General features: G+C 32.1%; 1 protein-coding gene across 1 annotated transcript; it reads right to left on the minus strand.

Moving 5' to 3' along the window:
• Positions 1-1,801: 1,801 nt before the first annotated feature.
• On the minus strand, positions 1,802-2,530 carry BDBG_00620 (uncharacterized protein; the record flags this gene model as incomplete). The annotated part of the gene is made up of 1 exon (XM_031719966.1): positions 1,802-2,530. One exon carries the CDS (start codon positions 2,528-2,530, stop codon positions 2,012-2,014), a length of 519 nt encoding a protein of 172 aa, XP_031575920.1. The 3' UTR covers positions 1,802-2,011.
• Positions 2,531-13,456: the final 10,926 nt, after the last annotated feature.

Genomic DNA, 13,456 nt, shown 5'->3' on the forward strand with positions numbered 1-13,456 from the left:
TGAGTTAACTGATGAAAATAAAGAAGAGACTCTTTCTCTGATTATATGATTTAAGCTCATCTTTATAACTCTCAGAGCATAGTTTATACAGGCCTTTTCAAATTGAATAGTAGAAGATGGAATTGAGGCTTCAATTTTCATTGCTTTAATAGAAGATGATTTGAATACTCTCAGAATTCTTCTCAAAGCTCTGTTTTATAGACTTTGAAACAGTTTAGTGAAGTTATCTTGATTGTTTCATCAAACTTGAACTTCATAATCAGCTACTGAGATAATACAGGCTATGTATAACTGTCTCATAGCCTGAAAAGATAGACCTCTCTCAGTATTTGATAGTCTGATTATACTATTCAGTAGTCTCTCTGCCTTGATGATTCTTTGTTGAATATGATATTTAAAATTCAACTTGGAGTTTAACCATACTTCTAGTCATTTGACATTCAAACTGGGTTTAATCTCTTTATTCAGAAGAGTTAGACTTAGTTCTTTCTCATTAAATCTGAGAAAAAAGTGAATTAACTCAGTTTTATTCATATCAAATTGAATTAGATTGATATCTGCTCTAATAAAGATTTTCTTTACTGCTTTCTCAATCACTTCTAAATTCTCTTTGATTTTCTTTGAACTGTAGAGAAGATCAATATCATCTACATAACTTGAAGATCTCACTATTTTCATCTCTCTATTCTTGAATAAATATGCAGTGTATATTACAAATAAAACAGATGAGATTGAAGATTCTTGTGATACTTCTATTTTTATCTCAGTTTTATCTAGTTTTCTTCCATCAAAGAATAGTTATATAATTCTTTTAGACATGAAACAATCAACTCATTTTATTAGAGAAAGTGACAGTTTTAACATCTTCAAAGTTTGAATCATCTTAGACTTTGAAACATGATTAAATGCATCTTTTATATCAATAAAAACTGCAGTTGAGACCAGGCCTTCATGCTTTACTACTTGAACATTATGAAGAACTGAGAGAACAGTATCAATTGCAGAACATTGTTTTCTATCTCTCATTTATTCATTAAATAGAAGACAATCACTAATAGAGCTTATAAAAGATAATCTAGTAGCTATTATCTTTTCTAGAACTTCTCTCAAACAGTTCAACAGAGATATTACTCTATATAACTTAGAAACTGAAGCTTTTCTATTAGGTTTTGCAAGGATTACTTCAGTAGCTTCTCTCCAGCATTCAGAATGATAACCATTTCTTAAGAGATTGAAAAAGAGCTCAAAATATTCATTCTTCAAGTAGAAATATGTGTTTTGAATAATTAAATGATTAATTGAATCAGGTCATGCAGCAGTTTTAATTGAACTTGAGAATATTACTGACTCTAGTTCATCACCTGTAAGCTCAGGTCATTCCCAGTTATTTTCATCAATATATTCATGAAATGACATATTCTTCTCTTCTAAATATGATGAGTTTTGAAAGAGAATTCTTATAAAAGCTTGATATTTTTTCTCAAAAGAGTTTACTGTATACATGTGATTCAAAGGTTGCTTAAGCCAGCGTACGATTACAGGCGTACGCCGGCTTCTTATATATTGAATCTCGTACGCTAAATTAATTAGTGGCCGCTATGGCCCCCTTTACATTCGTACGCTAGTAGTTCGGAAGCGGCCGCGTTATTATCCGACGGTTGTACATTCTTCCGAACCACATCCTCCCCCACCAGATTCGGTCATGCCCACGTGACCATGTCATACGCCCTAGCTTCATGCGGATTAGCTCGCCACTAGCGTTTCATGATCATGTGACCTATCCCTGATTCGGCTAGCATCCCGTGTACACCCTCACAAAGAAACTTCCACTATATTACACCACTCATCCACTAACTTTTCCCATCCTCCAACCATCATCTCCATCATCGTCATCATCGAACGCCACCACCATCCCAGATTCCTACCCCTCCTCCTGTTCAACTCTTTCTATCTGTCCACCTATCACATCATACGCGTTCCTGGCAATGGCCCCCCATTCCCACAACAAGCGTCATCGTAGTGCCCATACCGGGCAGTTCGTTAGCAGTAAGTGTAATGCATTGTGGAACATGGTCAGGACTTGTTTATCTTCTAACGATCGCCAGAACATATTACCATGGATGACACACCTTCTCCACCTCCTCATACGCCCCCGACCGTTTCCTTCAGCGGGTTTCTGATTGTGTTTTCTGGCACGATTTTGCGTGGACGCAGATGCTGATATGTTTGTTTTTATTTGTGTAGAATCTTCACACGTTGACAGATCCGCGTCCGCTGATGATAGTGAACCCGATGTTGAATCATTGGTCGAGAACTTGGAGGACGCGATAATGGAGGAATTGCCTGTGTCATGTGTGGCCGGGTCTCCCGCGTCCCCCCTTGCCCCTTCTGCCGCTCCTTCCTCTGCTGCTCCCCCCTCTGTCCCTTCCTCTGCCGCTCCCCAATCTCCTACACTTGCCCCTGTGTCTGGTTCTCCCGCTCCCGCTACCCCTGTTCTCACGACCCCTGATTTTGCCGCCTCTGCTTTCATTACCAGCTCTCCCCATTTCAAGGAGATGTTGTGTAGGCTTAATGAACCATGTTTCCCAGCATGTACACTCCCGCCCTTCTTACCGACTCCCAGAATGATTTATTGCACAAAGACTGTGTATGACATGACTATCTGAAGCTTGGTCACAGACACCAATTATTATGTTTGTTTTAAATATTCATGGTGAGACAATTGTTCATTCATATCAGAGAATCACCTCTCTTCTCAACAGTATCTAGATTGTAAGTCTTTTCATTTTTCATCTTTTCTTTCTGATGCTGATTTTCCTGTTCTTAGGAAAAATCATTATAAGTTTTGCTGTGTATGAAGTTGTGACATTCATAGATATCAAGAAGCTTTTTACAACTGTAAAGTTCAACATCACAGAGATATCTGCTCTGACAAATTTCTTCAGAATGATAGATCTGTATCAGTCTATTCTCTGATATCTATCATTCAACTTTGTGATGCAGGCAAAAGATATCTGTGTTTTCAGAAACAGGAACACAGATGTTGTACTCTTTTACATCTGTAGATGTGAGACTTATACACCTTGTCTGAGATATTATCATGAGAATGAGCTGTTTGCATGCTGTGTTCTGCTTTCTGCATTTCTCTGTGTTTCTCTCTCTCTTTCTGAGAAGCTCTGTGTGTGTTGTAATTACATATACAATTCTAAGATCAGCAGATGTTTATTTGATAATTGTTATCTCTGCTTTTGCAGTTTTATATGCTAATAATAGTTCTTAGTTACTTCAGTATCAGAGATCATTTTAATCAAAGATAATAATATCACTGAGACTACTCTCTCTCACTCTTAAGCTTCTCTTATCACTTTCTCTCTCTTCTCTGCAGAGAAGGTTGTGTGTATACTGAGTTATAAGTATTCAGTCTCAGATAACTTCTGCTGTTATTTATTCAGTTCTGTATCTTCTTCTTCTTCTATTTCTTTCATCTCTGCTCTTTCTGCTCTGGCTTCTGATTCTGCAGATTCTGCACTCTTCTTCAATTTCTCTACACATATACATGTGCATTTCTATATTGGCATTTCAGTCAATCTTGTGATAAATGATATTAATGTTGTACATAGAGTAGTAGAGAAATTGAAGATATATACAGCATTATTATAAGAGTAGCTTGCAGCTCTCAAATTCCTTACAGATCTCAAGTTTTAAGATTTTCTTTATTTTTAACATTTTTCAGATGACATGACATTGAAAATAGATTAAACATGTGATATATGAAAATGAATAAGATGTGTATAATAATATTTATCTTTTACAGTTAACTCTTATAATTGATGATTAATTCATTATCTCTTTTCTTTTCTTATACTTTTTCTTTATCTGCTAGTCATTACTCTTATACAATCTCTATATAATACAGTGTTTAATGACTAGATTCAGCAGTTTTCATCTTTTATAATTCTGTCTTATATATTATACTATCTCTCTTTGCCTGCTCAGATTACTACAGTGAACAGCTCATTGAAACTAATCTTACTCAATCTCTGAGTGTCTTCAGAGGTTAAGATGACTTAATCTCATATATTTATAAATATTTCAGATAGTTTATCCTCTATAGTCTCTGTAATTGAACTGATATAAATAGTTGAATTTAACTCTGAATTTCTTTTTCTTCTATAATCTGACTTATATACAAGTCTGCTGCTTTGAGACTACTTTTTATCATATTATATCTACTATCTGCAGTGTGTTATTATATAACTGACTACAGTTTCATCACTTATTAAAGTATAATATTTATCTGATTTCTTCATTTCTTCTCATTCTTTTCTTATAATTGTGAAAAGATCAGAATAAGTGAGATTATCTGATTTATAAGTGTCTATGATTTCTCTTACTTTATAAGACTTTTTAATTATAAGCTTCTTCTTTTTCAACACTGATGATAGTGCTGTGAATGATTATAATTCACTCAGATCTTATATCTTTACTTTCATAAGTTATAAATCATTGATTAAGTTGTATAAGATCTGTTTCTCTGATTCTTTCAATACATACATTCTCAGAGAATGTGATTTGAGTATTTTATATGACTTAAATCATCTAGATTGAAACTTCTCAGAACTCTTATTATATATAAGAACTTATATTCTCATCTTGAGACTTGATTTCTTAACTAGTGAGTCTTGTATTCTTTTTGATTGAATTGCTCAGTTCAGAAGTAACTCATTAGCTTTTGCACATGCATGGCTGATCTCTTTCAATCTTGGTTCTGCATCTGTGACTGCTGCATTCACAACTGCTACTACTGCATCTGTAACTGCTGTTCCTACTGCATCTGCAACTGTTGCATCCGCAACTGCTGTTTCCTTTCTCATCTTTTCCGAAGCATTCTCCGGGATGCGCGGATGCAATTCATACAACAGGTAGAATGATGAATGCTTAGAGACTGCATGCTGTTGAATTCATGTAGTCAATAGCACCTGCCTGAGATATTCATCTCATAGTCTCATAGACTTACTCACTAGATATTTCATCAGCATGTTGCTCAAGATTTCATTCAAGTATTTCATCTTTCTGTTCATCTGCAGATGATATAGTGTTGTTCTACAATGTCTTGTCTGTAACTGACTCATGAAATGCCTCATCACTTCTTTCACAAGGTTTGCACTGTTATCAGTTAGAATCTCACGCGGCATTTCATAGTTGACATAGATCTCATTATATAGAAACTTCACTACTATCTTCTCTGTTATCTCTGAAACTGCTTTTGCAACTGATCAGTCAGTAGTGTAATCAATAGCAGTGATTATTCATCAATTTTCATTTGACATTCACAGCAATATATCTATAAGATTCACTTCTCATTATTTGAATAATTATATTATACACTTTATCTGATATTATACTTTCTCATATTCTAACTCTTTCTTAGATTCTTTCAGAATCTGATAATTCAAGCACTTGTGAGTGTACATCTGAATGTTCTCAGTCATACTTGACTAGTATACTCTTGATTTGAGTACACTCATGAGTTCAGAGCTTTCTAAGTGACTGAATTCCTTGTGCATATGAGTCATTAAGTCATGTTGAAATGAAGATTCTAGATAGAAAGCTTCTATGTATTCTAGATCACAGTAAAACATAATATCATTTTTCAATTTTCTCAGCTTGAAGTTCAGAAGTATCTCTTCTACTACTTTCACAAGATACTTGTTATTCAATATCTTGTCATTCTTCAAGTGAGAGATTATGACATTCACTCATTCTGATTCCTTGCATTCTCTCAGTATATTTAATACAAACATTTCTTATACCTGATTTGTAGAACTCTCACTTATGAAATCAGATCTGTGACTGATTGTGTTAGATATTATGATATCTGATTCTTTTCAGTATTTGATATGAAGATTGTATACTTAAAACTCTGAGATTCAACATGCTAAGTATTTGAAAGGTTTTATTATTAATTATAGATAGATAAGACTTTTATAATCTGTGATTACTGTTGTTATATGTCTGTTATTAATATATCTATTTTATAACATCAGCATGTGCTTAATCACTAGTAATTTCTTTTCATACACTGAGTAGTTGAGCTCAGTATCTGATAGTTTTCTATTATTATATATCACTGAGTACAGCTTGCTGTTCTTGTTTATCTGTAGAAGAGTGTCTTCAATAGCTCATTCAGATGCATCTGTCTCAATGTAGAAAGATTTATTATAATCTGATTGAATAAGCACTGAGAATATTATTACACATTTTCTCAGTGTGAGAAAAGTCTCTTCACACACAGTATTTCAGATAATTGAATAAAACTTCTTCTTTCACAGATTTGTATTCATTTCTCTTAAGAGATCTGAGAGTGATGCAGATATTTGTATGAAATTCTTGATAAATCTGCAGTAATATGAGATCAACTTAAGAAACTGTTATATATAATATACATTTCTTAGCTGCAGTTAATTTACTATAACATTCAATTTCTTCAGAATGAGATGTATATAGTTATCACTCACTACATATTCTATGAACTTCAACTCTTTCATTTCAAACACATACTTAATTGATTTAGTATAGAGCTTATACTCTGTCAGAGTTGTAAGTACTTTATCAAGATACTTCAGATATTTATTATATGAGTTTGAAAAGACTAGAATGTTATTGAGATATATGAGATATGAGGTTTTATTCTGTTTATAAAGAATTGTATTCATCATTGTTTGAAAGATGATAAGCATATTTATCAGACTGAATAATATTATCAGAAATTCAAACTTTTCTCATTGTATATTAAATATAGTTCACAGAACTGACAGTTTATCTACACAGATCTGTCAGTATTCTGAGAGAAGATTGATCTTTAATAGATATCAGGCATTTTCAACTGTATTCAACTGTTGTTGAATATATAACAGTGAATATTCATTCTTAATTATAAGCTTATTAAGTGTGTGATAATTAATATATATTCATCACTTCTCATCTATCTTTTTCATGAATAGAACTGGAAAGCCTCACATACTTAATAAGAGTTATATGAGATTATATTCTAGAAGGTCAGTGATCTGATATTTCTGTTTTTTAAGATGCATTTGTGACAGAGAGTATACATTCTGATTGACTGATTTTGCATTCTCTGTATCAATCTCATGTATGAATTCTTGTTTCAGCAGTAATTTCAGTGAAAGATCTGTTTAAAAGACCTTCTCATACTTCTTCAGAAGCTTCTTCATACACTTATAATCTCATATATTTTTTATCTTGGTTTTCTTCACTTCTGAGTTCTGTATAACATACAGAATGCTTTCAGATAAGGTCTTGTAAATTATTCTCTTTGCTTATTAATATATAAGCAGATTTAATTCTTCTATATCAGAGATGTGAAATGTTCTTCTCATATCAGTTAATAGAATTGTATGAACCATTTTCTTTCTATCAGTCAACTGCATATAATATGTACATCATTGAATCTGCAGATTGAACCTTTGAAATTAATTAAGTTTAAGAATAAGGTTGTATTTCATGTTCTGCAGCTCTCATGCTTAAATATAGTAAGATCATTCTCTGAAGTACAAGAAAACTCTTACTTTTATAAGTGATATCAAATATCAGTTATTAGATAATCTTATATATCAGAGATTCTTCACTCAGCAGACTTCTTTCAATCTTTAAATTATATGATTATTAATATATTGTGTAGAAGCTTCTGTGTCTGCTAATACTTTTACAGTCATCTCTTGATTCTTACTCAAGTGCTCTCTATATATTAACATTTCAGATCTCAAGACATTGAGATGAGTGTTCACTTCATCATTCTCACTCATACTTCATTCAGAAGTCTGCTTCTTCTTTGTATTTGCAGAATTCAGAGAATCATCTAACACAGACATCTCTTTCACTTTAAAGACTTTTCATAGAAAATCAGTGAGTGTCTTCAAGCTCACTGATTCTGCTAGTTTTTTAACTCTCTTGCTTCTCTTGACTGTACACACTGAGTGTAATCTTTTATATCATGATTTTAGCATTCACAGTTGAAGCAAGCTTGATGCTCATAATACTAAGATTTTCACTCAGAGAATCTCTTTTTCAGAGAATTCAGTGCTTTAGTAATAATATTCAGATCTAGATTCATCATATCTGAGTGTGTAACTTGTATTATAGAAGTCTGATTATCTGTTCTTTACTAAAATATACTTAATTACAGTATTTTCTATTATAATTAACTCACTTATTTCTATATAATGAGAATATTGTATGCTTTCTTCACTGTGTCTGATTATAAGGTTAAGCATTTTCATTTCACTCTTAACTCAGATGTAAGATTATAAATGAAGATCTGTAAATAGAAAGATGTTGAAAGCTCTTCATTCAATGTGAGATAGTGTAAGCTGAAGTGTGTAAAGTATAATATAAGATTACTTACTTGTCTACACTCAGTGAAGTGTTTGTAATACTTATCTTATATATTCACTTTCTCAAAGTTATATAAGATTCATTTGAAAAACTTATTTCATATTTGTAAGAATGAATATTACTCTGAGTCTGTAAGATTCATCTTTTTATCAGTTCTTCACAATGACTTTGCTTTTTTATATAGAAATGCAGCAGATCTTAAGACTTGTTGAAATTTTATTAACTATCTGTCTGTGAGTTCATATTTAATCTGATAATATAATCACATCTGACTTAGTCAGCTGATTGCAGCATCATTTTTTCAGTTACTATTAAAGCTTAATAGCTTCAGCAGATCTTTCAGCTTAATGTATCTCATGCTCAGATTCTCATTCTGTGCAGTGATTTCTGATAATGTGTACACTTCTGAAGAGATTATGAATAATTATGATAAGATCTTCAGATTCAGTGTAGTTATCTATCTGTGTAAACATTTGATTTCTCACTGCAGATCTAAGATCTGGTTTTCTCTATTCTTATTGATGATGATGATTGCATCAGTGAAGCTCTTCATAGTGAATGCTTGATCTGCAGTGAATGTCAATTATTGTTTGACTTCTGCCTCAGTCTGTCACTGTGTATGCAAGGCCTTAATCTTGTTTAGAATCCTCATATATGTACAGAGCTTCAATTCTGGTTCAGTGATCTCAGCTGTTTTTCTTACTGCTTTGAGTAAACTCTCTGAGAGGTTCTGCATATCTTCCAGTTCAGGTAGCAGAGAAGGGTGTTGTTTATATCAGCTAGAAGAGGTATTCATTTCAGTGGTTTTCTTGTTGATTGTATGATGTCTATTGTTATATTGCTGTATCACTATATTGTTATATGATTTCTGTTATCATTGTACGACTCTGGTGGTGGCCACCCTCCCTTTTTATCCTTCTTTTGAATAGGGAGTGTACTTCTTTGAATCTGGTTCACCGCTCTCATCCCCTTTCTCACATCTCATCTGTTCGCATCTCATACATGGCATTTGTCTGGGCATGGAGTTTTTCCCTCAACAAGTGAAGCAGCATCAATTGAATGCTCTTCTGCTTACCACTCTTTGTACACTATCTTTTGAGGCATTTCTAGGACCAGACTGGCATGATAACTATGAATCACTTTGTAGGCGGAATTATCACACTCTGGAGGAGCCTGCACTTCTCACCGGTTTTTAGACATGCTACCAGATGTGATTCAAAGGTTGCTTAAGCCAGTGTACAATTACAGGCGTACGCCGGCTTCTTATATATTGAATCTCATACACTAAATTAATTAGTGGCCGCTATGGCCCCCTTTACATTTGTACGCTAGTAGTTCGGAAGCGGCCGCGTTATTATCCGACGGTCGTACGTTCTTCCGAACCACATACAATTCATTCTGAAATTCATATTCTAAGGTTAGAAGCTTTGCTACACTTCTTGTTTTAGTATAGTTGAAGGCTTTAAAAACTTCTTTTTCTTATGCTTCTTTCAGAAATTTGTTTCAGCAATCTGTTTTGACTTTTTTAATATCTGAAAAATATTCATTTCAAATAGCTTTGAACTCTTCATTAGATATTAAGTTATTCTTTCACTCTCTCTTAACAGTGACTAATTGCTTTCTTTTAGAAGTGATATTCTCATTTCATCAAGGTTTGAAATACTCAGAAGACTTTTTCTTTGAAATATTTTCTTCAATACTTGTTAGAAGAATAGATGTAATCAGCTTTGCTCTATTCTCAAGCATTTCATTTGAGATATCTTGACTTTGATTTCAATAAAGCTCACTCTGTCTTTCAGATTTCAGCTGTTTTACTCTTTCTTTAACTGCTTTTCAATCAGCTTTTTCAAAGTTATACTGATTAGAGAGAAGAGGATTTTCACTTCTTTATTTTTCACTCAGTTCAATATCAAATTGAATGATCTCATGACCTGATCCTGAGGTTTCATTTAAATCAATAAATCAGTTTATAAGTCTTTTTTCAATTAGATTTTGTGACATGAAAGTTAGATCTATAATAGATTTCTGTTTCATGCCTTTTCTAAAGAATGTTTGTTGATCAGACTTGTTAACTAAATCTATTGAATACTTAAAAGTTCATTCAATCAGTTTATCTGCTCTTACTGCTCTTGTGCACTCTGAGTTTTATCAGAGATGATGTGCATTGAAGTCTTCTGCAATTATAGAGTTTTTTAAGAAAGTTATATTCAAAAATCCTCTATCAATTGTCCAGATATTGTTGTTTTCTTTCAATGACTTTTCATTATAGATATTTATAAGTTGAATAGTATCAAACTTATTCTCTTTATCTATAATATCACTCACTAGAATATCAGAGTCAGATATAATATCAAATCTTAAATTAAATTAATACCTTGATCTTTTTCTCTCATAGATCACTACTCTTGATTTTATCTCAGATTTTTCAGAGAGAAAGTAGTAATAGCTTGAATAAGAAATGATATACTTTTGCTCAGTATCAAAGTTTGATTCTTGAAGAAGTATAAAATCAACTTTTTATTCAAATGCAATCTGAAGACAAGAATAAATGCAATTTGAGTTTCTATTCACATTATTTTAAATAAATATGATTTTTGAAGAGTTTTTAAACTTTTTTTATTGTTTTTGTTGTATATTCATACTAAGAGAGAGTAGAGATAGAGTAGAATCTAATTTCTATTATCAGATAGTAGATTATAACTATTTTGAAAAGTAGGAATCTTAACTGCTTGCATTATACCTAGTTTATCACCAGAGTCATTTCTCAATTCTCTAATCTTAATGAAAGTTTGAGGATTCAAATTCTATTTACACTTAGCTGAAGAGTTGAAGTTTGAAGATCTAGATAGTTGAGAATTTCTTCTTTTTAAGCTTGCAGTTGCAGATTTACTAGCTTGACTTTTCTCTTCAGTTTTAGATTCACTTTGAGCTTCATCTTTTCTCCAGTTCTTCTGAGTTCTTGAAGCAAATACACATTCTTTTGAGCTAGATGCATGTTTTTCTTTGCAATTGAAGCACTTAAGCAGAGTATGTTAACATATTCACCTCTTTTTAAGCATGTTTCACAATTATGCTCACTAGTTTTGTGATCTCTAGCACAGAATGCATATTTTAAGTCTCTGAAATAAGAGATTGCAAACTGTTCATATCTTTGACAGTTTGAACACTGTGTTTGAGCTTTGAGATTCATTCTTGAGTCTTTGTATTCATGAACTCTCATTTTCAAACCTGCTACTCTTACTTCAGAGATTCTTGATTATTCAAGTGTCTTTGTATACACTAGAACAGAGGCATTTCTTCTACTCTGGCTGAACTCAATTGAATTAAGTCACACAGACTCTTTTCTCAGTTGAATAGAATTGTATTCTTTCAATTCATTTTTGAGAAGTAGCATTTCTTCCTCACAGTCAAAGATTTCAACTGAAATATTATAAAGAATGAATTTATCCCACTTTTCATCTCTCTCAGATAGAATTGTTGTGTTTAACAGAGATTCTACTGCTGACTTTCAGAGATTCTCATTCTGAATAAGAAATTCTGCACTGAATTCAGACATTGTAGTCAGAATGATAGAGTTTTCAAAGAAGGATGACTCAATTGAAGCTATAACTGATTTTTGAACTTCAATATCAGTTATTAACTGAGAAAAGAACTGCTGATTGATTTCATTTCTAATGCTAAAAATAAGGTTTGAGTTTAGCTTATTTCTCTGCAATATATTCTGATTTAAGACTTTGAGAATAAGTCTTCTATTTCTGGAGATTTGAAGATTTTTCTCTTTTTGCATTTTTTTCTTCACTCTTCTATCAATAGAAGTATGAGCAGTATTCTTCTCAGTTTTCTCAGAATTTTGAGCAGGTTTTGAGATAGCAGATTTAGAGATAGCAGGTTTAGAGATAGCAGATTCTGCTGCTTGAGTATATGTTTTCTTCTGATTTAAAGAAGAAGAAGAAGATGAAGTAGAAAAGAAGAAAGAGCAAACTGAAGAGTCAGTGATTATATTAGAAATTTTCAAAGTTTTTTGAACTGTGTTTAAAATTTCAAGTTTGAACTTGATCACTTTCTGTAGTTGTCTAGCCTGAGTATAAAGAATTAACAGAACTTCTTTATTCATCTCACTCAGACACTGCTTTTCAAGAATTTTACTTGCTTTTTCAAGTTTCTGTATTTCAAGAACTTATTATTTCTCTATTTCTTCTTTCTTTCTTCTCTTCAGAATTTCAATCTCAGGAATAGTATTTGAGAAAGCATTCTTTTTCACATCAACTGAGTGTACTTTCAAACTTATTGTTCTTACTCAATGAAAAGTTAGTCAGACTAATTCAATTGAGATATTTATTAAACTCTTTTGAATTGAAAAGTTGGTCAGACTGTTTCAATTAAGAGGTTTCTAAGTCTGTTTTCAATTGAAAAGTTGGTCAGACTATTTCAAAAGAAGAATACCAGACTTTTGTGTATAAAATATCTGATTTTTTTTCACACTAGTTCAGTAACTAGGTTAGATTTTTGAAGAGAATCTAATAAACTAAAATTGATTTTTAAGATAAATCAATAAAATCTTTACAATCTCTTTCTTGGGATACAGTGAGGAAAAGTATGATATCAATTGATAATAAATCAGATGATATGACAGTTTTTGAGAGAAAAACTGACAAAAAATAAATCAATTTTTTACAGAGAAATTGATTAAAACTATTTAATTTTATTCTAAATTATTCAATTCTCCTCACACAACAAGTGTGCAACTCAAATCAGTTAATAAAGAGTGTAAAAAAGAATTAAGTATTAATGAAAGCTCTTCAGTCACTGAAAAAGTAATTCTTACTTAAAAGAATATGAAATTATGACAGAAAACAACTCTGTTTTTAATTCTTTGTAAGAATATTGTATAAAACTCAGAGAAAAACACCTTACTTTTTCAAGAGAAGTAAAAAACTATTTCTAAGATCTTTTTTTTTTTGCATTAACTGCTGCAGAAGAATGAGATAGAAACTGCTAAGATATGCACTACTAGACTGGTCGCTGGGACCACTTTCCCTCT

This window comes from Blastomyces gilchristii, assembly GCF_000003855.2.
Source record: "Blastomyces gilchristii SLH14081 genomic scaffold supercont1.1, whole genome shotgun sequence".
Classification (NCBI taxonomy): domain Eukaryota; kingdom Fungi; phylum Ascomycota; class Eurotiomycetes; order Onygenales; family Ajellomycetaceae; genus Blastomyces; species Blastomyces gilchristii.